Here is a 27,962-nt window from a genome sequence, read left to right as displayed (position 1 = left end):
TATAGTGTTCAGGGATGTGTAGGTAAGTTGTATTACTCGGGTAAATATAGGAGAGGGGAATAGGTCTGGGTGGGTTACTCATCGGAGGGTCAGTGTGCACCTTTTGGATCGAAGGGCCTGTTTCCATAATGTAGGGATTCTATGAATGTATAATTCTATATATGTATATCTTTGGATTGTGGGAGAAAACTGGAGCTCCACATGAAAATCGCACAGACACTGAGAGTGTGCAAACTCCACACAGAAAGTCATCTGAGGCTAGAATTGAACCCGGAACCCTGGCAAAGTGAGGCAGCAGAGCAAATCACTGAGCCATCATGCAGCCCCTTGTTGACACTAAATGGACCGTATGCTTGTTTTATGTAGTGTAACTACACAAGTTTGAGGGAACCTAATTGCATACCTTCCAAAAATAATTTTGGAGCAGAAGCTACACTGCAAAAGAGCAGAAGTTTGAAGATCATGCCAACTGATCCCATATCTCCAGAAAGTTACACCAAAGTATCAAATGATCATACATATTTAATTTGCATTTACTGGGACAACGTTTCAGTTACAGTAGGCATATTAGGTTATAGCAAAAGCAAGACAGTGTCAGGGTTAGCTTGTGTAATATTTGAATATTTTCCTGTGTCATAGGTATAAGTCCCGACTTCTGATCAACTCACAGCAATTAAGTACTCAAAATATGTCACCATTTCTTTATTTCAACACCACAGAATCTATTTCTGATTATCCACTTCATTTTTTTCTTCTTAGCCTGTTTCCTCATTGTATTTGGCTCAGATTTCAATACTTCACTTAGCTAACAATTAATAAAAAGTTTTTTATATATATATATATTTTAAATTGTTCTCACTAGTGTGATTTAAATTTTTGTTTATGCCATGTGAATTTGCTGTATCTTTAGAGTCTTATTTTCTGCATTGCAGCAGATAACTTACAGATTCCCTCAACAGAAGCACAGCAATGGAAAATCACAGCACTCTTTATCTCTGGCAGCTTGGCATGCTGATCAACCACTGACTGGAATAAGGGAACAGCTGTTGCTAGGCAATGGGAATGATGTATCCTAGCAACAGGCATACTTACAATGGAAACATAAGAAACACGTAGCGATCTTAGACATGTGGCTGGTTCCTGAGAGACAGCTTAATGCTTAACTGATATGAAATGAGAGATCTAAAACACTAATAAGTGGAAAATAGTGAAATAAACTATTTGTAGCATACACCTACATAGAAGCAGCCTTGAAATGCAGTAATTTCTATGAGAAGATTGAGTTCTTTTATTTTCTGAATGTTTTGTTGCAGAATACAATGGTGTTACTATTTAATTGTTGTTTTTCACTTTGTTTTTATAGCCAAATTAATATATAGATTAAAAAGGTTGTGTTGGAAATTTGAATTAACATTAGAAAATGAAGGAAGTCAGTCAATATCTGAAAGAGAAACACACAGGTGAATATTTTCAGTGGAACTATCCTACTTGAAACATTAGCCCATCTTTCAGATGGATATTGATGCACATCTCTAAGATGTTTTGATTTAGTTGAAACTAGCATTGTGTTGAGGAATGGTTATGTCCTGTTGGATCCAAGAACTGTAGCAAAATCTGCAGCAGAACCACTTATACGAAGCATTACTTTACCGTGTAGTCATTGAGTTATAGAAGGAGATTTGTGACGAGGACTTTTATGTTCTGCTGTAATAGATAAAGAGATACTGAGGTCATGTTGTGTCAACACTGCCATATATGGTCTCTGTTTGAGTATCCGAGGCATGAAATTTGAGAACAGGGCGCAGTGGCTAGTTCAGGAAGTAACACCAAGTAAATGAAAATAATTATAAAGTAGATATAGAATGGAGAAGAAAAGTATTGCAATTTATAGAAACAAAAAGGAACAATTTTGGAAAAGAAAGGTTGCAAACTGATTGGATTAGACTTCACTAAAGCCGCGCAGAACTACTTTAGAATAATCACATTATTTTTTGGTGTGTCTGATGGAATTCCACCTGTCATTTTAATTTAGGTCAGTGTTCACACAGTTCATCCATTTTTAAATGTTTTCTGGCCAGTCATTTTCTGCTTTCAGTTTGGTAGTGGTCAGGGATCAGTTAACACAGTTTGCTGGATAGTTGGTTTGTAATGTAGAGTGACACCAGTAATATGCATTCAAAACCTGCAGTGACAGAGATCACCATGAAGGACTATCCTGCTCAACTTATCCTCTTGCCTGAGGATTAAATCACCACCAGTAATCTCTGTCTAATGAGGGAACACCCTTTAAGAAGGCAAATGGAATATTGTCCTTCATTGCTAGCGGGATGGATTTTAAAAATAGTGAAGTTATGCTGCAGCTGTATAGGGTACAGGTGAGGCTACATTAGAGGATGAGAGGATTGGCTTATGAGGGGAGATGGAGTAGACTGGGAATATACTCATTGGAATTCAGAAGAATGAGGTGGGATCTTATAAAAACATACAAAATTATGAAGGGAATAGATAAGATAGAAGCAGAGAGGTTGTTTCTACTGGCGGGTGAAACTCAAAGTAGGGGGTATAGCCTCAAAATAAGGGGAGTAGATCTAGGACTGAGTTGAGGAGGAACTTTTTCACCCAAAGGGTTGCGAATCTGTATAATTCTCTGCCTAGTTGAGGCTCCCTTGTTGAATATTTTAAGGCAAAGAGAGATTTTTGACTAGTAAAGGAATTAAGGGTTCTGGTGAGCAGCAGGTAAGTGGAGCTGAGTCTATGAAAAGATCTTATTGAATGGCAGAGCAGGCTCAATGGGTCAGATGGCCCACTCCTGCTCATATTTCTTATGTTTTTTACTCAGAGGACTTTAATGTTCTTTAGTAATAGATAAAAAGATACTCAGGTCATGTTGCATCCACACTGCCATATATAGTCTATTTGAATATCTGAGGAAAGGAATTCTGCTCCTATTTCTTATATTTTTTTGTGGTGCTCCAAAAACTAGTGCTTCAAATTAAACCTGTTGGACTTTAACCTGGTGGTGTGTGATTTTTAACTTTGTACACCCCCGTCCAACACTGGCATTTCCAAATCAAGACTAGTTTCAAGTTACAACTGCTCTTCCTGCTGTAGGTTATCAGGTCTCATCATGATGTGTAATATCAGAGTTAATTTGAAGAGAGAGAGAGAGAGAGAGAGGATTACTGTCTCTTTTGGAAGTAGTTATTAGAGATTCCATGTACAATTGGATACACTTCAAATTTTCCATGCTGTGTCCCATGCCTTGATAAGCTCACACTTGTAAAAGAAAAATGTGTACAATGCACAATTCTGGGTTTTACTTTGTTGACATGTTTAAAAATCAATTCAGGATCCCCTGTTCTGATCCTTGAGGATTGTTTTCAGTATATCTGTTTCATTTTTAGTTCTGAAGTATACATTTCTCTGGTTATCTCCCTTTGCTGAGAGAGTTGTTGTTGATTCAAACCAAGAGTTAAATATGTAATCTAAGCTGCGATCTCAGTACGTTATTAAAAGAGCACAGTCTTAAAATCTGTCTTTGCTGATTCTCACGATTCCACTTCCTCTAAAGCTTGTTTAATTTTTTATTTGAAGGTAATTGTAAGAAAACATATTTCTTACAATTAATATTACAATAATATATATAAACATATATATTATCTGCAATTTTCTTTTGACTTTACTGTTCTTAGTTTAGGTAATGTCAAGGCAGCATCACAAAGGGAAATTCCAAATTCATTGTAAAGTCAGTACATTGGATAAGAAGACATAAATTATACCATACTTCTTTTTAAATAATGTGTGTTACCTGATTTGGTATGAGTAGTGCAATCTGCCTTGATAAGTTATGAAATGAACAGCATCTATATAGTGCTCCCTTCTTCAATCCGCTTAGTTATTGCACTGTCTGCTGCCTCTAACCACCCATATCCCATTACTCCAAAACATAACTGATTGATTAGTCCCCTGCACAGCAGCACTGCTCCTTTGTTCCCAGTTGTCCTCTGTCCTAGTATTTCCATACTATCAGGCCATCCTTTCCCACTGCGAAACCTCAATATATCTCATGCATTTTCAACTCCAAATACTTCATGTGACATTTTTCCTCCTAATGTGGACTCTGATCTCGATATTTCTACATTGCAACACTCTTCCCAATCTATTGCACCCATTTCATTTCTTCTAGGCTTTCAACTACTCTGCCAACACTACCAAAATAAATAATGCATAAAGCATTTAATTAGTACCTTTTAAAATGTCAAATGACAATGAAACTATTTGGCCCGGTCTGGGACCCAGTCCTTACATGAGTCGCAATCTGGCATATAGCACTAATAACTTGCAATTTATAGAACATCCTCAATCACTTTGTGCTTTCCAGACATTTAAAAAAAAAGTTACATTCAGAAGGGTGGCCAAATGCTTGGTCAATGAGATGGAGAATTAAGAGTAGACAGGGAGATGGGAAATTTCAGAATGTGGTCCCTGGATGGCTGAAAGTATATAAACAGTGTTGAAATGAAGGAAATCGGAAAGTGTACAAGAGGCTGGAATCTGAAGTACTGAGAATGAAATGGTGTTGTGACAAATGGGAGCACAAGTTGAAGAACTGATAAATATTGCAGAAATAGGAAGGAGCAAGACAGCAAAAAAACTTTAAAAATTTTTTATTGAATTTCTACAAAATTAGAGTATGAGGAGCAGATTTTTGAGATGAGGTGGCATTTACAGAATAAGATAAATTATCTCTCCTTCCATGCTCCTGAATGATACTCACTTCTTTGTTCCACCTCAAAGTCTCTGGGTTGGTACTTCCTTTCTTCTGTTCAAATACTTCCTTGACATCCATCCTTCTTGACTGTGCTATTACTGTATCTTTGCAAACCAGTTTCCAACTTCATCTAGACTCAAAAAAAACCTTTTTAAAAATTGATCATAATGAGCATTAAAAAAAATTATTTTAATTACACATTCAGTGCTTAATGTGGGTATATCAAGATCAATATCCTTATCATAGAGATGGTCAACTTCTCAGAAGACTTGCTTTACTGTATTGTAAGCTTATAATTTTGGATTACATGCATTCACACAGAAAATGAGTATAGGAGCATGAACAAAGTAAATATATGAGAAAGCAACTAAAACCTAGGAAGGGTCACTGGACCCAAATGTTAACTCTGATTTCTCTCCACAGATGCTGCCAGACCTGCTGAGCATTTTCAGCAACTTCTGTTTTGTGTCTGATTTTCAGCATCTGCAGTTATTTTGGTTTTTAAAATCTACAAATATTTGAGATCTAAAAACATGTTTTATGTGACTGAGTGATTAAGGGAGACCGATCAGTTAATGTTTACATCTTAGTCACTTCAATTTCACTTTATTCTAGATCAAGTTGTTCCTTAACAAATTAATATTTTTGGTTCTAATACCAGTTCAGGGAATTTGGGATAAATCAAAACTGCTTTTTGCCATTATAGTCAAACTAAAAAAGTGAGAGTCCATGTCCATCTTCAGCTGAAGTGAAGTGCAAAGATCAGACAGCTATGAGAATGAGACAGTATGCACAGTAGAACAGTAAAATTCTGTATTTGTACTCTATATGATACACTTGTTTTGAGCCTCACATTCATCAAATCAGTCTCATTGGCTGTGTTTATTACTCAGCAAGCTCCAAAACAATGGTGCTCATTGTTTTATTTCCTGATAATGGATATTAACACATCTAACACATGATTTTCAAATTTGTACAGACAATGCATGTGAGTTATGCATTCATAACTAACCTTGGCAACAGTTCCAGGGTTTAAAAGGGAAAGAAAACAGAAAACTTTTGTTGGTCTATTGTTAAATTGAAAACTTGTTCATGGTTTTATAAATCTGTGTAATAACTGAAAACTTGAACAAGATCTGATGTGCTGTTTCTTCACTGATGTGGAGATATGAGAATAATTCAAGTTGCTTCAAATTAATGCCAGGTCAGGGATTTTTTTGACGTATTGGGCTTATTTGTGTATATTTCAACAACAAAGCAAGGAATGAAAGAATCTGGACTGACCTAAGACATAACAGCTGAAAAATCTAGAACAAAAAGGTTGTTAAAACATATACTGAAAAGTTGTTCATTTAAAGCTGCGTTATCCATGGGTGCAGCACGTTTCCTGAATTTCCTTCCCAGTAGATTTGAGATTTTGGGTCTTTGTGCAAACTCATCAATTTTATTTTCTGTCTTAATGTCCTGTATATTTCTAGCATTTTCTCTTTTGGTTAAAGATTGTAAGACTTTGATTATGTAGAATTGACCCTGTATTACAAGTGGTGTACAATCGATTATGTAACCAATTGGAAAGTGAGTTTTAGGATTGTACTGGTCAGCACATAGAATATACATGATTTTGGTTAGAGTCATGGAGTCATAGAAATGTATAGCATGGAAACAGACCCTTCGGGGTCCAACCCGTCCATGCCGATCAGATATCCCAACCCAATCTAGTCCCATCTGCCAGCACCCGGCCCATATCCCTCCAAACCCTTCCTATTCATATACCCATCCAAAAGCCTTTTAAGTGTTGCAATTGTACCAGCCTCCACCACTTCCTCTGGCAGCTCATTCCATACACGTAACATCCTCTCTGTTGCCCCTTAGGTCTCTTTTATATCTTTCCCCTCTCACCCTAAACCTCTTGTTCTGCACTCCCCCACCCCAGGGACAAGACTTTGTCTATTTATCCTATCCATGCCCCTCATAATTTCATAAACCTCTATAAGGCCACCCCTTAGCTTCCGACGCTCCAGGGAAAACAGCCCCAGCCTGTTCAGCCTCTCCCTATAGCTCAAATCCTCCAACCCTGGCAACACCCTTGTAGATCTTTTCTGAATCCTTTCAAGTTTCACAACATCTTTCTGATAGGAAGGAATCCAGAATTGCACGCAATATTCCAACAATGGCCAAACCAATGTCCTGTACAGCCGCAAAATGACCTCCCAACTCCTGTACTCAATACTCTGACCAATAAGAGAAAGCATACCAAACGTCGTCTTCACGATCCTATCTACCTGCGACTCCACTTTCAAGGAGCTATGAACCTGCACTCCAAGATCTCTATTCAGCAACACTCCCTAGGACCTTACTACTAAATGTATAAGTCTTGCTAAGATTTGCTTTCCCAAAATGCAGCACCTCGCATTTATCCGAATTAAACTCTATCTGCCACTTCTCAGCCCATTGGCCCATCTGGTCAAGACCCTGTTATAATCTGAAGTAACCTTCTTTGCTGTCCACTACACCTCCAATTTTGGTGTCATCTGCAAACTTACTAACTGTACCTCTTATGCTCACATCCAAATCATTTATGTAAATGAAGAACATTTGAATTCATAGATTCTTGCTGACCAGATATCCAAACTAATCTAGTCCCATTTGCCAGCACTCTTTGGCCCATATCCCTCTAAACCCTTCCTATTCGTATACTCATCCAGATGTGTTTTAAATGCTGCAATTGTAGCAGCCTCTACCACTTCCTAAGGCAGCTCATTCCATAAACGCATCACCCTCTGCGTGAAAAAAGTTGCCCCTTAAGTTCCTTATTATCTTGTCCCCCGACTCTAAACTTATGCCCTGTAGTTCTGGATTCCCTCATCCCAGGGAAAAGACTTTGTCTATTTATCCTGTCCATGCTCCTCATGATTTATATCACCTCTCAGCCTCCAACACTCCAGGGAAAACAGCCCTAGCATATTCAGCCTCTCCTTATAGCTCAAACCCTCCAACTCTGGCAACATCCCTACAAATCTTTTCTGAACCCTCAAGTTTCACAACATCCAATAGGAATGAGAACAGAATTGCACAGAATATTCCAAAAGTAGTCTCACCAATGTCCTGTATAGCCGCCACATGACCTCCCAACTCCTATACTCAATGCTCTGACCAATACAGGAAAGTATGCCAAACACCTTTCTGGTAATATTCCAATTTTCTTTCCATCTATAATATTAATATCTCTGCAACTAGAAGGTTGGTTACACAATATGTATATGTAAGTCATTGCAGTATGTTATGTAGCTGACTTCCCAGAGAAGTTAGAAATAAAGAGTTAATCTTTCTTCTCAGTATGTAGTGCCACCACATACAGGTGCTATTAATACTTGATGCACTTAAAATCTGTCAGTTGAATGGCAACACGTAAAGCTGCGCCTCTACATATAAAAAAAATTATTCAGACTTGCATTTAAAAGAATTTAGCATATTTTAGAAACTGGTTTAACAACTGAAGGATTTGAAGTGCTTCTTTAAATATAAGCCTATAATAAGTTAAATCTGTCAATCCAAAAGGTGGTTTTGAGATTTAGATCATAGAAGTGTGGAAACGTGCCATTTGACCCAACAAGTTCACATCAACCCGTCGAAGAGTATCTCACCCAGACCAATTCCCCACACTATTACTCTGTTTCCCTAACTAATGCACCTAACCTTCACATCCCTGAACACTATGGGTAATTTAGCTGGCCAATTCACCTAACCTGCACATCTTTGGACAATGGGAGGAAACCCAGGCAGGGACAGGGAGAATGTGCAGACTCCACACAGAAAGTCACCTGAGGCTGAAATAGAACCTGGGTCCCTGGCGCCGTGAAGCAGCAGTGCTAATCACTGAGCCACTGTGCTATCCAAATGGATTGTAGGGAGCTGAGCCGCATCTTGTGGACATACATTTAATCAGGTGATTGGGAACTCCGTCAACTTTCCATCTCCCCTCTAATTAAGTCCCTAGCAGGAAGGTTCATGGGTGGCCCACCTGATTGAAACCCTTAAATGGGAAATGAGTGCCCACTTAAGGGTCTCATATGACAGCCGATGGGTTTACATGGATATATTTTTACAACCGTACAAATTAGGAGCAAGAGTGGATTGCTTGGTCCCTTGACCCTAGTGTGTCATGCAGTAAGATCATGTCTGATCTGGTTTTAACCACCACTGCATATACTTGGATATCCCCATTAATCTTTCATCCCATTCCGTCCCCTTTCATCAACCTATCTCTGCCTTAAAGCTATTTAAAGATTCTGCATCTACTGGTTTTGAGGAAGAGTGCTCCAAACAATCAGAACAACACGTACCTACACTGGATCCCCTAATGATCCCTCCACAAGAGGAAATGAACATTTGACATCCACATCATCAAGCTGGACGTTTCTAAAGTCAACATGTTACTATGGCCTATCCGTGTTGGAGTAAAGATTGATTCTTGTATCCTGAGCACTTTTTGTTGAATATGCTCAAATGTTATATATAAGCCTATGTAAAATCATTTTGAATTCTTGCACTAGGCTCATTAATTTGCATAATGCTAATTACCATTCTCTTTGATACTTTCTTACTGCTCTTTTTAGTTATCTTCTACACTTCTTGTATTTCTAAGAGTATATTATTCTCGCAATTATGCCTGATTTGTCAATCTTGTTTATCCTGTAAACTCTCAATCCAGAGCAGCTCTGCCTTTGATGGATATATTAAGACCATAAGAAATAGGAGTGGAAGTAAGGCCATTCAGCCCATCAAGTCCATGGCTGATAGGCATTTCCATGCCACTTACCAGCACTCTCCCCGAATCCCTTAATTCCTTCGAGATTAAGAATTTATCAGTTTCTGCCTTGAAGACATTTAATGTCCTGGTCTCCACTGTGCTCCGTGGCAGTGAATTCCACAGGCCCAGCACTCTCTGGCTGACGAAATGTCTCCTCATTTCCGTTCTAAATTGACCCCCTCTAAATCTAAGGCTGTGCCCACGAGTACAAGTATCCCCACCCTACAGAAACAATTTCCCAGAGTCCACCCTTTCTAAGCCATGCCTTATCTTGTAAGTTTCTATTAGATCTCTCCTCAACCTTCTGAACTCTAACGAATACAATCCCAGGATCCTCAGCTGTTCATTGTATGTTAGTCCTACCATTCCAGGGATCATCCTTGTGAATCTACGCTGGACACACTCCAGTGTCAGTATGTCCTTCCTAGGTGAGGGGCCCAAAACTGGACATAGTATTCCAAATGGGGCCTAACCAGAGCTTTATAAAGTCTCAGTAGCACATCACTGCTTTTGCATTCCTCCCCTCTTAAAAATAAATGACAACACATTTGCTTTCTTAACCATGGACTCGACCTGCAAGTCAACCTTTAGAGAATCCTATACTAGCGCTCCCAGATCCCTTTGTAGTTTGGTTTATGAATTTTCCCACAGTTTAAAGAATAGTCCATGCCTGTATTCTTTTTTTCAAAGTGCAAGACCTCGCATTTGCTCACATTGAATTTCATCAGCCATTTCTTGGACCATTCTCCTAAACTGTCAAATCTTTCTGTAGCCTCCCCATCTCCTTAGAACTACCTGCCTGTCCACCTAACTTCATATCATCTGCGAACTTTGCCAGAATGCCCCCAGTCTCTTCATCCAGATCATTTATTTATAAAGTGAACAGTTGGGGCCCTAACACTGAACCGTGAGGGATGCCAGTTGTCACCAGGTGCCATTCCGCAAAAGAACCTTTTATCCCAACTCTCTGCCTTCTATCAGACAGCCAATCCTTAATCCATGTCAGTAGTTCACCTCAAACACCGTGGGCCCTCACCTTACTTAGCAGCTTCCCGTGAGGCACCTTATCAAAGGCCTTTTGGAAGTCTAGATAGATAACATCCACTGCGTTTCCCTGGTCTAACCTACTTGTTACCTCTTCAAAAAATTCTAGCAGGTTTGTCAGGCATGACCTCCCCTTACTAAATCCATGCTGACTTGTCCTAATCCAACCCTGCATTTCCAAGGATTTAGAAATCTCATCCTTAACGATGGATTCTAGAATTTTACCTATAACCGAGGTTAGGCTAATTTTCCATCTTTTGTCTTGATCCTTTCTTGAACAAAGGGGTTACAACAGCGATTTTCCAATCAATGGGACTTTCCCTGACTCCAGTGATTTTGAAAGACTACAACCAACGCCTCTGCTATTTCTTCAGTCACCTCCCTCAGAACTCTAGGATATAGCCCATCTGGGCCAGGAGATTTATCAGTTTTAGACCTTTTAGCTTATCAAATACTTTCTCCTTTGTAATGGCCAGTAATGTCAACTCTGCCCCTTGACTCTCCTTAATTGTTGGGATAATATTCATGTCTTCCACTGTGAAGACTGACACAAAGTATTTATTAAGTTCTTCAGCTATTTCTTTATCTCACATCACTAGCCTTCCTGCATCAATTTTGCCTCGCATTTGTTTCTTATATTGAAAGAAACTTTTACTATCATTTCTAATATTACTGACTAACTTTCCTTCACATTTGATCCTCTCCTTCCTATTTCTCTTTGTTATCCTCTTTTGTTTTTCTAGTCTTCCGAATTTTCTGATTTCCCAGTGCTCTTGGCCACTTTATAGGCTCTCTCTGTTCATGTGATACATTTCCTGAGTTCCTTCATCAGCCATGGATGTCTAATTCACGCCCCGCACCCCCCCCCCCGATAATCTTTCTTTTCTTTGGGATGAACCTCTGTACTGTGTCCTCAATTACACCCAGAAACTCCTGCCATTGTTGCTGTACTGTCTTCCCCACTAGGCTCTGCTTCCAGTCAATCTTCATCAGTTCCTCTCTCTTGCCCCTGTAATTACCTTTATTTAACTGGAACACCATTACATCCGATTTTGCCTTCTCTCTTTCAAACTGCAGACTGAACTCTACCATATTCTGATCGCTGCCTCCTAATTATTCCCTGACTTTAAGATCCTTTATAAAGTCTGGCTCGTTACATAGCACTAAGTCCAGAATAGCCTGCTCCCTTGTGGGCTCCATCACAAGCTGTTTCACAAAGCCATCCTGTAAGCATTCCATGAATTCCCTTTTTTTAGATCCATCGGCAACATAATTCACCCAGTCCATTTGCATATTGAAGCCCCCATGATCACTGTGACCTTACCTTTCTGACATGCCGTATCTATTTCCTGGTTCACCTTGCGCCCCTGGTCCTGACCACTGCTGGGAGGTCTGTACATTACTCCATTTATAGTTTTTTTGCCTTTGTCGTTCCTCAACTCCACCCACACAGACTCTGCTTCATCTGACCCTATTCATGTAATGCCATAGATTTAATTGCATTCTTAACTAACAGGGCCCACCTCCCTGTTTTTTCAATAGGCTGTAAATCCTTGGATGTTTAATTGCCAGTCCTGAACCCCCTGCAACCACATCTCTGTGATGCTTACCACATCGTAATCATTTATGATGCTGCTAATTCATCTACTTTCAGGTAAAGCACTTTAATGTTAATTTTCTTATTCTCATGATTTTCATCACCTCTACCTTCCTTTGTACTTCATTCCTAGTCTGTCTTGAACTTAAACCATGCATGCATTCTAACCTGCTGCTTATCTTTCTACTTAACTCCATACTCCCTGTTGCTTTCCCTTTCCCTTTCCCTTCCTCCTAGACTCACAAGTTTAAAGTCTAGTGACCACCCTATTTATCCTTTTTGCCATCGGTACAGATTGCCCCTGTTCCAAAACTGATGCCAATGTCTCATGAAATGGAAATCCTCTTTCCTACACCAATCTCTTAGCCACGGGTTTACTTCCCTAATTTACTTATCCCTATGCCAAATAGCACGTGGCTCGGGCAGTAATTCAGAGATTATGACCCTCGAGGACCTGTTCTTCAATTTCTTTTCTAGTGTTTGATATTCCCCAAACAGGTCCTCCTTCCTAGCCTTGCCTATGTTGTTTGTGCCAGCATAGACCACAACAACTGGTTCCTCCCCCTCCTGCTCCAATATCCTATCAAGCCATTCGGAGATGTCCTGCACCCTGGCACCGGGCAGGCAACGTACCATGCGGGACTCCCGTACCGGCTTGCAAAGGACACTATCTTTTCCCCTAATTATAAAATCCCCTATAACAACTACTCGTCTTTTTGCTCCCCACTCTTGAATGGCCTTCTGCATTGTAGTGCCGAGGTCAGCTGGCTCATTCTGTCCACAGCTCTTTTCCTCATCCATGCAGGGAGCAAAAATCTCATACCTGTTGGACAAGGTCGACTGCTTAAAGCTCCTCCACTCTTGAGCTCAGAATCCCCCTACCTACCTCACTTACAGTCACACCCTGATTACTGACTGAATTTGAATTACTTAATCTGCCAGGTGTGACTGCCTCCTGAAACAAAGTGTTCAGGTAACTCTTCCCCCTCCTGGATGTGCCACAGTGTTTGAAGCTTAGATTCCAGATCAACAATTCTGATCTGGAGTTCTTCCAGCAACCAACACTTGCTGCGGATGTGGTCACTGCTGTCCACAATGGGATCAGCCAGCTCCCACATCATACAGCTACAGCACATCACCTGTCCAGCCATCCCTGCTTATGTAATTAATTTATACAAATTTATGAGTTAAATTATTGTTTGTACTTCTCTATGGTCTTATTCAACAAACCAATAGTAAACTTTTAAACAATCACACAAAACACAAGAAATATCAATTGAAATGCCTTACCTTTGTAACACACAAGAGTTTTTTTTTGGTTAGAGGAGGAGGGCGGATGGGAGACACTACACGTGTAGTGTCTTGGGATATATTGCTTTTACTGAGTTGAAATGTGTTTAATTTGAGCCACTTATAAGTACAAAAAAATTCACATGGGTTAACTATTTTGACTGGCGTTTTTTTCCAAGCACTTAATGGTAGGATGATTCTTCAATCCTGTAAGCAAGTTATACCTCCAGCTTTTAGTATGTGTTTGGAGGTTATTTAGCTTTGGGGTGGTTCTTTGCTAGTTTAAAATCACCAGTGCTCATGGTTTACAATGTAAATAATCTGAGGCATTCTTTGCAACTGAAGAATGGATGATGTGAATAACGCAGTGAGAAGAGCGTTATTGTGAGATTGGTGCTGTAATAAGTCATACAATTAAACTCAAATAACAACCTTGACTTCTCACCTATCTTACACCCTACTGAGTGTCCTTAGTGAAAAAACAGTGTTTGATGATGGGCAACAGGGCATGTTCTAGTGTCAATGAATGCAGTCAAATTGAAAATAATTTTCATTTCTGACCAATGACCATGTTCATACATAACCAACTTCATAAATAATTTTTAAAATTCAGATGCTGAATCAAAGAAGTAAGGCATGTCAAAAATGGTTGCTACTTAATTCAAAGAATAACTGAGGCAAGAAGACTTCAAATTTGATTCTTAGTCTGAGTTCGTTAATCTCTACTGTTTTGGCATTGGGGATATTTCAACACTCTTACTCATTATAGGTAGTGATGTGAAAATAAGCTGATCACTGTCAAGAATCCCTGCCGGAAGTCTACGTATGTCAACATGAGAGAGGAAAGATAAAAGAGAGAAGAGAAAAATGAACACTCAAGATAAATGAAACTTTATTATGCAACCTTAATAACCTTCAGTTGTGTTAAAGATTATATTTATACCTTCAGTACTCATGGCCGAGAAAGTATCTCCTTTGGTTCTTTGTTATCCAGTGATGACTTTGTATTAACAGTAGGATAGGATGGCTTTAGGCTCAGCTGTGATACTTTTTAATATGAAATTGCTTGTGAAGTTCTCTGTGTTCACTCTGTTGAGCATTGTGTCCTATGAAGCAATGTGAGTGAACAGTTTGAGGAGGAGAAGAGAACGTTACTGGATGTTGTCATTTTAAGAGCTCAATTTGCAAATGAGCCAAGTACCTAGATATTATCACGTGCCTGCAGGTTCTCTGGAGATTATTCTGTCCTATATACTGTTTTAATTGTAAATAAATTCACCAGAGATAGTCAAGTAAGAGAAGTCCTTGTACCTTGTTAGTCATATTTGGCTAACAAACAATGTTATTATGTTTGCAGTGTCAAAAGATTTTCTGATTAAGTAATTGTCAAATGTGCTCCTTAAATGTTTATTAAATAAAATTAATTTAGTAATATTTCCATGGAATATTCTGAGAATTTTGTCATTTATAATTTTGCAATTTTTCTAGGTCTGGCTGGAAAGATTTTAGATGCCATTGAAGAACGTGGATTTAAATTTACCGCATTTCAATTGGTAAGATGATTAATAATTTTTGTACAAAAGCTGTGTGTAACAGTAATTTTGCGTGCAAAATTGTACAAGCTACACTTAGTTGCGAGATTTTTTTGGAAATTAATGCCAGGAACTTCTGGACCTAAAGTGGCACCTGAACCATTGCTTTACAAACTCAATTGTGATTTCGTGATCCTCCATGTTCCTTGGTAGATTTCATCTGTTTGGATGCAGTAGTCTGTGAATTGAGGAGAATTCCTCAATTGAGGAGAAAGTGAGGACTGCAGATGCTGGAGATCAGAGCTGAAAATGTGTTGCTGGAAAAGCGCAGCAGGTCAGGCATGGCCCGAAACATCATTTCTCCTGCTCCTTGGATGCTGCCTGACCTGCTGTGCTTTTCCAGCAACACATTTTCAGCAATGGCTATATTGAGCCAGGAGTTGCTAGCCCATATCCCCATACCATCATCCTCTGAATTTTTTTTGGAAAAGGAACGGTAGAAACATAAAAGGTAGGAGCAGGAGTAGGTCGTTGGTCCTTTGAGCCTACTGTGCCAGTTCGGACAATCACAACTGAACATCCAACTATGTAGCCTCTTCCTGCTTTCTCCCCATACCCTTTTATCCCTTTAGCCCAAAAAGTGTGAGGTGCTGCATTTTGGGAAGGCAATTTAGGACAGGACTTATACACTTAATGGTAAGGTCCTGGAGAGTGTTGCTGAACAAAGAGACCTTGAAGGGCAGGTTCATGGTTCCTTGAAAGTTGAGTCCCAGGTCAAGAAGGCATATGGTATGCTTGCCTTTATTGATTGCATTGAGCATAGGAGTTGAGAGGTCATGTTGCATCTGTACAGGACATTGGTTAGGCCACTTTTGGAATACTGTATGCAATTGTGGTCTCCTTGCCACTTGTGTAACTTGAAAGGCTTCAGGAGAGATTTGCAAGGATATTGCCAGGGTTGGAGGATTTGAGTTACGGAGAGACACTGAATAAGGTGGGGTTATTTTCCCTGGAGTGTCGGAGGCTGAGGGGTGACGTTATAGAGGTTTATAAAATCATGAGGGACATGGTTGGGATGAATAGCCAAGGTCTTTTCCTGGGATAGGGGAGTCCAGAACTAGAAGGCATAGGTTTAGGATGAGAGAGGATGGATGTAAAAGGGACCTAAGGAGCAACTTTTTCATACTGAGGGTTGTGCGTGTATGGAATGAGTTACCAGAGGAAGTGATGGAGGCTGGTAGAATCACAACATTTAAAAGGCGTCTGGATGGTATGTGAATAGGAAGGGTTTAGAGGGACATGGACCAAATGCTGGCAAATGGGACTGGATTAATTTAGGATATTTGGACCAAAGGGTCTGTTTCCATGCTGTACAGTTCTATGACAATATTGTACTCCTTATTAAAAACAATTCAATGTTTTGGACTTAGCTGCTTTCTGTCACAGAGAATGCTACAGGCTCCCTGCTCTCTGGGTGAAAATGTTTCTCCTCACTTCAATCCCAAAAGGCCTACCCCATATGCCTTTCCTAAAAAAGGATTATACCCAAAATGACATCTTCTCCACCTCCTGTTCTTCCAGCCTCCTGCTTGTCTACTTTGGATTCCAGCATCTGCAATTTTTCTGTCTCTACCCCATATCCTTAGCCTGTGACTATATTTAAATGCCACGTGATGGAAGTATTGTGGCAGCTACCTAGGAATCCAGGTTGATCAGTTTTTGTGATCATATACATATTGATAAGGTTGTGATTGTCAGAGTCCTGAAAATAGAGTGTGGAGGGATAAGACCCTGTATTTGGGCAAAACTGGCCTTTGAAGAGAATCCCACTACACACTAATTTTGACCATTATCCAATTTCTCATCTACATGTTGCTCCTCAGTGTCGTCATTCAGAAACAGTTTCCACTGGTACATTGATGATGCCCAACTCCTACCTCATTTACCAGCTCTTTTCCTGTCTCCAATGATAGTGATCTGTTGTGCTATTTGTCCAACATCCATTGTTTAAAAAGATTCCTCCAATTTAACGTTTGCAAAATTAAAGCTACTATTTCTGTAACAATCTCCATTTCCTACCCACTGATTCCCTCTCTCCCTCAGCTGTTTTCTGAAGATGAATGACATAATTCACAACTTTGACGTTTTATTTGGTCCTGAGATGAACTTCCGACTATATATCTGCTTCATTGTCAAGACCAACTGTTTCTACCTTTGTACTTCCACCTGTCTTTGACCTGCCTTGGCTCTTCTGCTGAGACCCACACATATATCTTTGCTGCCTGTGGACTTGATTATTAGCATGCTCTCTTACTGACCTTCCATTTTCAACCCTTCATAAACACAAACTCATCAAAACCTTGGATGTGTTCTAATTCGCACAAAGTCTAATTTGTCTATCACACCTGTCCATGCTGACATACATTGAATTTCAGTCACACAATGTCTCAGTTTTAAAGTTTTGATCCTTGCTTTAAAATTACTTCAGAATCTCAACCTTATAATTCCCCCCCGGTCTACAACCCTCTGAGATTTTGGCAATCATCCACTTCTGGTTTCTTGCTCAAACCCAGTTTCAGTCAGCTTCCTATTCAAACTTTCTAGAATTCTTTCCATAATTTCTTTACCTCTCTCTTCTCTTTTTAAGAGGTTCCCTGAAAGTTAGATCATTCACCACCTGTCTTTTCAATATTGCTATCTGTCAAACTATTTGTTAATGTCTGTGTGAAGGAGATTGGGATGTTAATGACCTTTCATAAATATGTATTTACTGCAATTTGGAACTACGTATCAGAAGTACTTGCGATTTATAATTGTAAATGAACAACTTGTTTTGAATAAAAACTGAAAGAACTGTAGATGCTGCTCTGAAGAAGTGTCACCAGACCCGAAACATTAACTTTGATTTCTCTTCACAGATGTTGCCAGTCCCACTGAGCTTTTCCAGCAACTTCTGGAGTTGTTTTTAATATTTGTCTCTATAGCTCAGGAGCAATAGCAAAATACGGATGAGATGTTTGAAGCTCCAAATAACGTATAGGTGTCTTGATGATGGAGTAGATAAGTGGTTAAAAGCTCACTTCAGCATCACCTAAAATGTCAAAGTTATGAACAATCTAATTGAGCTCTAGACAGTAGACAGGGAAGAGAAATTGTGTCAGTAATTTTGGAATAGAATTTATTGAAGGAAAGACTTTTTTAGGATTGAGTTGCAAAAAGAGAGATGAGTGTGGAGACCATGAACCTTCCTGCATTTTCCCATTTTGCTGACCCAATGATGGACAAGTGTATAACTAGTTTCCAATGTTTGGACTCATAATTGGCATTCTTTTGCCTAAAATGTTTTGTGTATATTTAGTTTATTTGTGAATACACAGTTAATAGATGCTCAAGTTCTGAAATTTTGATATCATTGAGTCATACACCATTTAGTTGTTTTCGGCCTTTTATGGCGAAAGTACAGTTTGGATGATAGATGGCTACGGCTGAAGTACTACTGAGTGTTAATGAGATCTCATAGCAAAACTAAAATTGTGGTAAGCTCACTGATATTTTGTCCTGAAAGATGCATGAATTTTCCTGCTGTAGTTCAATTCTTAAAGTTCTGTGTCTTTTCTAATATTGCAGTGAAAAGTTCTGCTTATTTTGTTAGAAAGATATTTTGTGTATTTAGTTTCCATATCGAAGTAACATAATTATGTTTACACATTGTTTTATTTACCACTGTCTGAGATCTCAGAATCCGATTTTATTTATCTGATGCGTAGAGCAGAAGGAAACTCATTTAGTTTGGGAGTATGAGAGGCAGAATGCTTGATAGAGTCAGGAGCAGGAGGAGAATCCAAAGTCAAATGTAGGGGCAATAGTCAATTGATATGCATAAGCAAGGATCTGGAAATTCATTAAAGGATGAAAAGAAATAAAAGCTATTTAGTAGTTTATGATCAATAATATGATTAACGTGTGAAATTAATAAATGTCAAGCAAGAGCTGCAGCAGGCTGGTCGTTGGGATGTTCAAATATTAATTGGAACTGGAAAATCCTTTGGGAATGAGTCACATGATCAGAATCAGGCCATTATAGGAATAAATATAGCATATTTACATAAGAATGTAAGAACTAGGAGCAGGAGTAGGCCGTCTAGTCCTTCGAGTCTGCACCATAATTCAATAAGATTCATGGCTGATCTTTTCATGGCCTCTGCTCCATTACCCACTCTCCCACCATAACCCTCCATACCTTTACTGGTCAAAAAATTGTCTGTCTTAGCTTTATAACATTTACTAAAAAAGCCTCAACCACTTCATTAGGCAGAGAATTCCATAGAATCACAACCCTCTAGGTGAAGAAGTTCCTTCTTGATTCAGACCTAAATTTTCTCACCCTAAATTTGAGGATATGCCTATTGTCCTAGTTTCACTCGCCAGTAGAAACATCCTCTCTACTTCTATCTGATCTATTCCCTTCATAATTTTCTGTTTCTATAAGAGCCCCATTCTTCTAAATTCCCATGAATATAATCCCAGTTTACTTAGTCACTCCTCATAAGCCAACACCCTCAACTCCAGAATCAACCTAGTGAACCTAATCTACACCCCTTCTAGTGCCAGTACATCCTTTCTCAAGTAAGAAGACTAAAACTGCACACAGTACTCCAGGTGTGCCCCACCAACACTCTATACAGCTGCAACATAATCCAGACAGAGAATAAGGTTACCTCAGAGTACAACAGGATCTTGATCACTTGGGCCAATGGGCTAAAGAGTGGCAGGTGGAGTTTAATTTGGATAAATGTGAGGTACTACATTTTGGAAAAGCAAATCAGGGCAGGAGGATTCTTGAATTTTGAGAAGATTTATAGGTCGGGTTGAGGTTTTGGATGTAGGTTTGCTCACTGACCTGGATGGCTCATTTCCAGATGTTTCATTACCCTACTAGGTAACATCTTCAGTGGGCCTCAGGTGAAGCAATGCTGAAAAAATCTGCTTTCTATTTATATGTTTGTGTTTCTTTGGGTTGGGTATGGCATTTCCAGTGGTGATGTCATTTCCTGTGGTGAAGTCACTCCCTGTTCCTTTTCTCAGAGGTTGGTAGATGGAGTCTAACTTGATGTGTTTGTTGATAGAGTTCCGGTTGGAATGCCATGCTTCTAGGAATTCTCGTGTGTGTCTTTGTTGGGCTTGTCAGAGGATGGATGTGTTGTCCCAGTCGAAGTGGTGTCTTTCCTCATCCATATGTGAGGATACTAGTGAGAGAGGGTCATGTCTTTTTGTGACTAGTTGGTGTTCATGTATCCTGGTGGCTAGTTTGTCCAATGTAGTGTTTGTTACAGTCCTTGCTCGGTATTTTGTAAGTGACATTAGTTTTGCTTGTTGTCTGTATAGGGTCTTTCAAGTTCATTAGCTGCTGTTTTAGTGTGTTGGTGGGTTTGTGGGCTACCATGATCCAAGGAGTCTGAATAGACTGGCAGTCATTTCTGAGATGTCTTTGATGTAGGGAAGAGTGGCTAGGGTTTCTGGACGTGTTTTTTCTACTAGTTTGGGTTTGTTGCTGAGAAATCGGCAGACTGTGTTCATTGGGTACCCATTCATTTCGAATGCAGTCACCCCGACACCCACAAATGAAGCTGCATCAAAACATTATTTCAATGAGCCAACACACACTGCAGCACAGAGGAACTACACAGAGCAGAGGAATATTACCTATACCATGTATTCAAAAAGAATGCCAGACTACTCAGACCGGTTGACATCATGGTAGCCCACAAACCCACCAACACACTAAAACAGCAGCTAACGAACTTGAAAGACCCTATACAGACAACAAGCAAAACTAATGTCATTTACAAAATACCATGTAAGGATTGTAACAAACAGTACATTGGACAAACAGGCAAAAAGGATACATGAACACCAACTAGTCACAAAAAGACATAACCCTCTCTCACTAGTATCCTCACATATGGATGAGAAAGGACACCACTTCGACTTGGACAACACATCCATCCTAGGACAAGCCCAACAAAGACACACACGAGAATTCCTAGAAGCGTGGCATTCCAACCGGAACTCTATCAACAAACACATCAAGTTAGACTCCATCTACCACCCCCTGAGAAAAGGAACAGGGAGTGACTTCACCACAGGAGATGACATCACCAACCCAAAGAAATCCAAACATATACATAGAAAGCAGGAATTTTCAGCAGTGTTCGCCTGAGGCCCACTGAAGATGTTACCTAGTAGGGTAACGAAACATCTGGAAATGAGCCTTCCAGGTCAGCAAGCGAACCTACATCCAGGAGGATTCACAGTCGTGAAGAAAGTGTTTGGTATGCTTGCCATTATTGTTCAATGCATTGAGTATAGGGCAAATCAGAGCAGGACTTATACACTTAATGATAAGGTCTTGGGGTGTGTTGCTGAACAAAGAGACCTTGGGGTGCAGGTTCATAGTTTCTTGAAAGTAGAGTCACAGGTAGATAGGATAGTGAAGAATGTGTTTGGTATGCTTTCCTTCATCGGTCAGAGCATTGAGTATAAGAGTTAGGAGGTCATATTGCAGCTGTACAGGACTTTAGTTAGGCTATTTTTGGAATATTGCGTGCAATTTTGGTTTCCTTCCCATCGGAAGGACGTTGTGAAACTTGAAAGTGTTCAGAAAAGATTTACAAGGATGTTGCCTGGTTTGGAGGATTTGAGCTATAGGGAGAGGCTGAATAGGCAGGGGCTGTTTTCCCTGGAGTATCAGAGGCTGAGGGATTACCTTATAGAAATTTATAAAATCATGAGGGTCATAGATAGAATAAATAGACAAAGTCTTTTCCCTGGTATGGGGGAGTCCAGAACTAGAGGGCATAGGTTTACGGTGAGAGGGAAAAGATATAAAAGGGACCTGAGGGACAATGTTTTTTACACAGAGGGTATTGCATGTATGGAATGTGCTGCCAGAGGAAGTGTTGGAGGCTGGTACAATTACCCATCCAGATGCCATTTAAATATTATATGTGAATAGGAAGGGTTTAAAGGGATATGGAGCAAGTGCTGGCTAATGGGGCTAGATTAGGTTGGGATATCTGGTTGGCATAGGCGAGTTGGATCAAGAGGCCTGTTTCCAAGATGTACATCTCTATAACTTTCTATGACTTTCTGCTTTGAAACTCAATCCCTTTTGCAATGAAGGACAAAATTCCATTTGTCTTCTGAATTACCTGTTATGCCTGCAGACCAACTTTCTGTGATTCATGCAGAAGGACACCCAGCTCCCTTTGCTCAGCAGTGTGCTGCAATTTCTTACCATTCAAGTAACAGACCTTTTTACTGTTATTCCTACCGAACTGGATAACTTCACATCTATTAGTACTTTACTCCATCTGCCAGACCTTTGACCACTTTCTTTGCAAAGTTTCATCGTCCTTTGCACACTTTGCTCTACCATTCAATTTAGTGTCATCCGCAAACTTTGACACACTACTTGTGGTCACCAACTCCAAATCATCTGTATAAATTGTGAATAATTGTGGTCCCAACACTCATCCCTGAGGCACACCACTAGTCACTGATTGCCAACTCGAATAGCAATCATTTATTCTCAGTCTTTGTTTCCTCTTCCTTAAGCACACTCTATCCATGTTAATACATTGCTTGTAATGCTTTGCATCTTTATTCTTATGCAGTAGCCTTTTGTGTGGCACCTTGTCAAATGCCTTTTGGAAATAGATGCAAACGGAATAGCAGAAAACACATGATAGACTGAGAGAGAAATCACAAGATGTTTTGAGCTACATATTTAGAAGGCTTAGGAGAGGCAATGGCCTAATGGTACTGTTGCTGGAATTGTTAATCCAGAGACTCAGGAATGTTCTGGGAACCTGAGTTTGAATCACGCCATGGCAGATGATGCAGTTTGAATTCAACTTAAGAAACTAAAATCTGGAATTAAGAATCTAATGATGACCATAAATCCACTGTTGGTTGTCAGGAAAAACCCATCTGGTTCACTAATGCCCTTTGGGGAAGGAAACTGCAACCCTTACCTGGTCTGGCCTACTTGTCACTGCAGGCCTATGTGGTTGATTCTCAATTGGCCTCTAGGCAATTAGGATTGGGCAATAAATACCAGCCTAGCCAGTGATGCCCACATCCCAAAAGTGAATATAAAAAAAAGCCCAATAATAGGATCAGGGATCAATAACCCATGCATGTTAAAGTAATACAGGCAGTAACAGGCATAATGCTGCCTGCTCATTTCATGATAGTAATCAGGGCTAAACACTGTCTCAAGTGACAGCATACTAAGCAGACAGCCTAGTTTTATGAGTGGCAAGCAATAATTAAAGCCAGTCTGTACCTCTTAAAGAGGAGAGTTGTTCTGGCTTGTTAAGTTGGCTGGGAAACTCAGTAGCAGAAGGAAGCACATGCAATGGTGCAGGAAGCCAGAGAGAGATGCATCAAAAATGACCAGTAACTAGTTCAGTACTGACACTGTTGAGGTTGTGAATGTCAGTATCCATCCTCAAAGGATGAGGCAGGTGAAGTTTGTTGGTGGGTAACTCTGTGCCGTACTTGGTGCTGCCACTTCAATTTAGTAACAGTGCTAGAGTTATAGCATCACACAGTATGGAAACAGAGTTTCCATTCCAACTAGTCCATGCTGACCATGTATTCAACAAACTAGTCCCACTTGCCTGTGTTTGGCACATATCCCTCCAAACCCTTCCTATTCATGTACTTTTTAGAGTCATAGAGATGTCCAGCACGGAACCAGACCCTTCGGTCCAACTCGTTCAAACCGACCAGATCTCCTGAATTAATCTAGTCCCATTTGCCAGCGCTTAGCCCATATCCCTCTAAACTCTTCCTATTCATATACCCATCCAGATGCCTTTTAAATGTTGTAATTATACTAGCCTCCTTCATTTCCCCTGGTAGCTTATTCTATACAAGCACCCTCTGCGTGAAAAAGTTGCACTTCAGGTCTCTTTTAAATCTTGCCCCTCTCACCCTAAATATATGTCCTCTAGTTCTGAATTCCCCCACCCCAGAGAAAAGACCTATTTGCCCTATCCATGCACCTTGTGATTTTATAAACCTCTATAAGGTCACCCCTCAGCCTCCGTGTTCTAGAGAAAACAGTCTTTTAAATGTGTAACTCTACCTGCAGCCACCACTTTCACTGGCAGTTCATTCCACAAATGAACCACTCTCTATGTAAAAATGTTGCCCCACATTTCCTTTTTTAAATCTTTCTCCTCCCATATATCTAACAACAATGGATATCTAATAAGGACGAGTCAAAATACAGAAGGGAGATAAAGGGCTTGGTGTTGTGTTTTAGTGACAACAACCTCACTTTTAATGTTGGCAAAAGTAAAGAACTGATCATTGACTTCAGACAGAAATATGGAGAACACACACCCCCATTTGCATCAACAGAACTGAGGTTGAGAGGGTGGAGAGCGACAAGTTCCATGAAGTGACTATAACCAACAACCTGTCCTGGACTTCCCTCATAAATGCGATGGTCAAGAAGGCACAATAATGCCTCTTCTTCCTCAGGCAGCTCAGAAAATTTGGTATATCCATAAAGACCCTCACCAACTTCTACAGATAAGACCATAAGGCATAGGAGCAGAAAGCAGGCCATTCAGCCCATTGAGTCTGCTCTGCCATTCAATCATCGCTGATATGTTTCTCAACACTATTCTCCTGCTTTCTCCCCTTAACCCTTGATCCCCTTGACAATCAAAAACCTATTTATCTCTGACTTAAATATACTCAATGACCTGAACTCCACAGCCTTCTGTGGCAGTGAATTCTGTAGATTCACCACTCTCTGGGTGAAGAAGTTTAAGAACATTACCTGGGTGACTGGATTAGTAGACTGGTGACCGTACAACTAGGCCAATGACTCTCCTCCTGATGCACCATTGAAAGCACCTTGGCCGGGTGTATAACAGCCTGGTATTGCAATTGTAAGAAACTACAGAAGGTGATGTGCATAGCCCAGACCATCATGGAAAGCCGTGATGACTTGAATTCCATGGCTCACTGCTGCAGAAAGACTGCCAACATTATTAAAGACTCATCACGCCCCGTTAATGATCTCCTACAACCTTTTCCATCTGTCAGAAGAGTCAGAAACCTGAACACAAGCACTAGCAGGTTCAGGAACAGCTTTCCAGCTGTTATTAGACTGATGAGCCGATTCTAGCCCTCAAATAATGCGGATCTTGCTAAAGTTGATCTTGCCTAGCAGATGTCCTGTGCAATGTAACCTCTGTGCCTCGAAGTCTTTTTTATCTGTACATCCTTGACCTGTCTGTACTGTTCACAGACAAAGCTTTTCACTACTTTGGTACACGTGATAGTAAATAAAATCAATCAGCTCAATCAATCAAAATCAATTATCTTATAAATATGCACTCTAGGGAAAAGGCCCTTGCCATTTACCTTCTCTATGCCCCTCATGATTGTATGAACATCGATAAGGTCACCCCTGAACCTTCTACACACCAATGAAAAATGTCTCAGCCTATCTTTACAACTCAAACCTTCCATTCCTGGCAACATTATGGTAAATATTTTCTGAACTGTCTCCAATTTAATAATATCCTTCCTATACTAGGATGACCAGAACTGTACGCAGTACTCCAATAAAGGCCTCACCAACCTGAAATGACATCCCAGTTTCTTATTCAAAAGTCTGAGCAATGAAAGCAATCAAAACTGCCTAAATTTAAAATAACAAATCAACTAGTTAATGACGACTGACCTTAAGGGGTATGTTTTCAATTAAAGACAAAAAGGAATATAGTTTTATTGAAAATATACTGGCCATCTGGCCTTCTGAGACTCATATCACTGAATTACTGCTGGATCCAGAAGTGAAAGGAACAAAGACTCCTGCATAAGGTGTAAATATGCAGATTAAATTGTGGTCAGCATCAACTTGCATCTGCACCATGCTGACTGGAAGATCTATGCCATAAATTTTACTTTTCAAATGTAGAGAAGAAAAAGCAAAAATTTTTCAAATGCTGGAAATCTAAAACACAAATATAAAATATTTAAGGTATTACAACTCAGTTAACTTCTATGGATAAGTGAGAAATATCAGCTTTTTAGACTGCCTGCAAAATAAGACATACAGCTATTTTAATAGGGTCACTACAAATGGCCTTAGTGACATTGAGTAAAGGGTGCACCTGACATACACTGATTACTAGATATATCAATTAGAATCAAAACCTTTAAGGAAATAATGAATTTATGAATAGTTAGAGCCATACCCCGCAAAAGATGAAAAATTGAGGATTGGGAAACCCAGAAACCCAGTCATAAACAAATAAATGAGCAGGAAATTGAACATATCTCTCAAAACTTAGGAACAAAATTCTGATCAGATATTAATCCTATTGAATTGCAATCCTGATTTGTTTCTATCTTAACAGAACTTATTTTCATGTGAAGCTGTTTTGAAAGATCTGTTATTTCTATTGGTGACATTAATTAACTTGAGACCTTCCTTTTTAGATTATTTAATGGTAAGGATGTACTAAAATCAGTTGTCATAAAAATGGTTTATCATTTTGAAATATATAAAACCATATTTTCAAATGAAAATGATGTAAAGAATTGCCTCCTTCTCGTGGTGTCATTATTAGCTCACACTTGCAGTAACTTTGCAGGCAAAACACTTTGAATTGAAGAGTATACAGAATTAAATCTAGTGCAGTACCTGCACTGAGATTCTGGGCCATAGTTTATTAGCTGTTACCAGTATCCAAATGCCATGAACTTTGATGTTCAGATGATTATTATTTATGGTAACAAGTTATTGTAGATTGGAAGGTTACAGTACAAGAATCTGTCCTGAATATATTTAGCTTCTATTATCACTAAATGGAATAGATAAGTATTTGAACAAGAAGCATATAGCTCCTTTATGTGCTCTATAAATTGGGAATAAATGAATAAACTGGAAACTGTGGAAATTAAACGAGTGATTTACAAGTGTTTTTTTCAAATAATTTTTTTATTTCTAATTTTTACTCCCACTGGAAAGCCTTTGGCTAAATTATGCTTCTAAGTAATAAATTCAGAGGAAGAAAGTTAAATGTTAAAGTTTTTTTGTAAAATAAAATGTTAGTTCCAACTTTAGCAGTTAGTTAAGCCTATATAAATTCCACATGCAGGAGAAATTTGGTTAATGGTGGCCCCCGTTAATCATGAGTTATTAGTTTGTTGATGCAAGTTAAACCAGGAATATTAATTCAAAACTAAGAAACTAGGGCATGATGATATGATTTAAATGAATGCAAAGAAATTTCTTCAATTCTGTCTGCCACATTATTTAAAGTGATGACTAGAGTTATCCAAAACATGTGATTGTTAAATGGGAGAATTAGAGTTTTCCATGGGTTACATAACTTTCTTTTGCATATGTGTGAAAGTTAAAAGTTCAAAGTGTGACTTTGACCCATTATTTGAATTAACTAGTAGTTGGTGAGAAGCAACTGCTACTGTGACATCAAATGCAAACATTCAATTCTTTTGCTTCCACTGTAAGATTAATCTGCAATATCATATCCAAGATTCTCATGAGAAAAGTAAAATTGAAGCCAGAGAAGAAAACAACTTGCACTCGTATGGCACTTTATGTGATCACAAAATGTGTTTAATACAACCTTTTAAAGTCATTGAAGCACTTTTGAAGTATAGTCATAGTTAGTGTAGATGTGATGCAGTGGACCATTTGTTTTAGGTGACAACTTTCCACTCTTCCTGAAAATAGTGCTAAGGTATTTTTTGCATCCTCCAGAGCTGGCCTTGATTTGTTGTCTGATGGAAAGCTGGAATCTCTGATATCCTCAGTATCGCACAATGCATTTGGCTTGATCTTTATGATCAAGACCT

General features: G+C 39.3%; 1 protein-coding gene across 5 annotated transcripts in view; it reads left to right on the top strand.

Annotated features, from left to right (window-relative positions):
* The window catches only part of nme7 (NME/NM23 family member 7), a 162,880-nt gene that overhangs the window by 63,113 nt on the left and 71,805 nt on the right, over nucleotides 1-27,962 (top strand). For all 5 annotated transcript variants that reach the window (XM_060833577.1, XM_060833579.1, XM_060833578.1 and 2 more), the window contains exon 7: nucleotides 15,001-15,065. In XM_060833577.1, coding sequence (XP_060689560.1) covers nucleotides 15,001-15,065 — 65 coding nt within the window. The remainder of the gene's footprint in view (nucleotides 1-15,000; nucleotides 15,066-27,962) is intronic.

Source organism: Hemiscyllium ocellatum, chromosome 12 (genome assembly GCF_020745735.1).
Source record: "Hemiscyllium ocellatum isolate sHemOce1 chromosome 12, sHemOce1.pat.X.cur, whole genome shotgun sequence".
NCBI classification, from domain to species: Eukaryota; Metazoa; Chordata; class Chondrichthyes; order Orectolobiformes; family Hemiscylliidae; genus Hemiscyllium; species Hemiscyllium ocellatum.
This window is presented reverse-complemented; position numbering and strand designations above follow the sequence as displayed.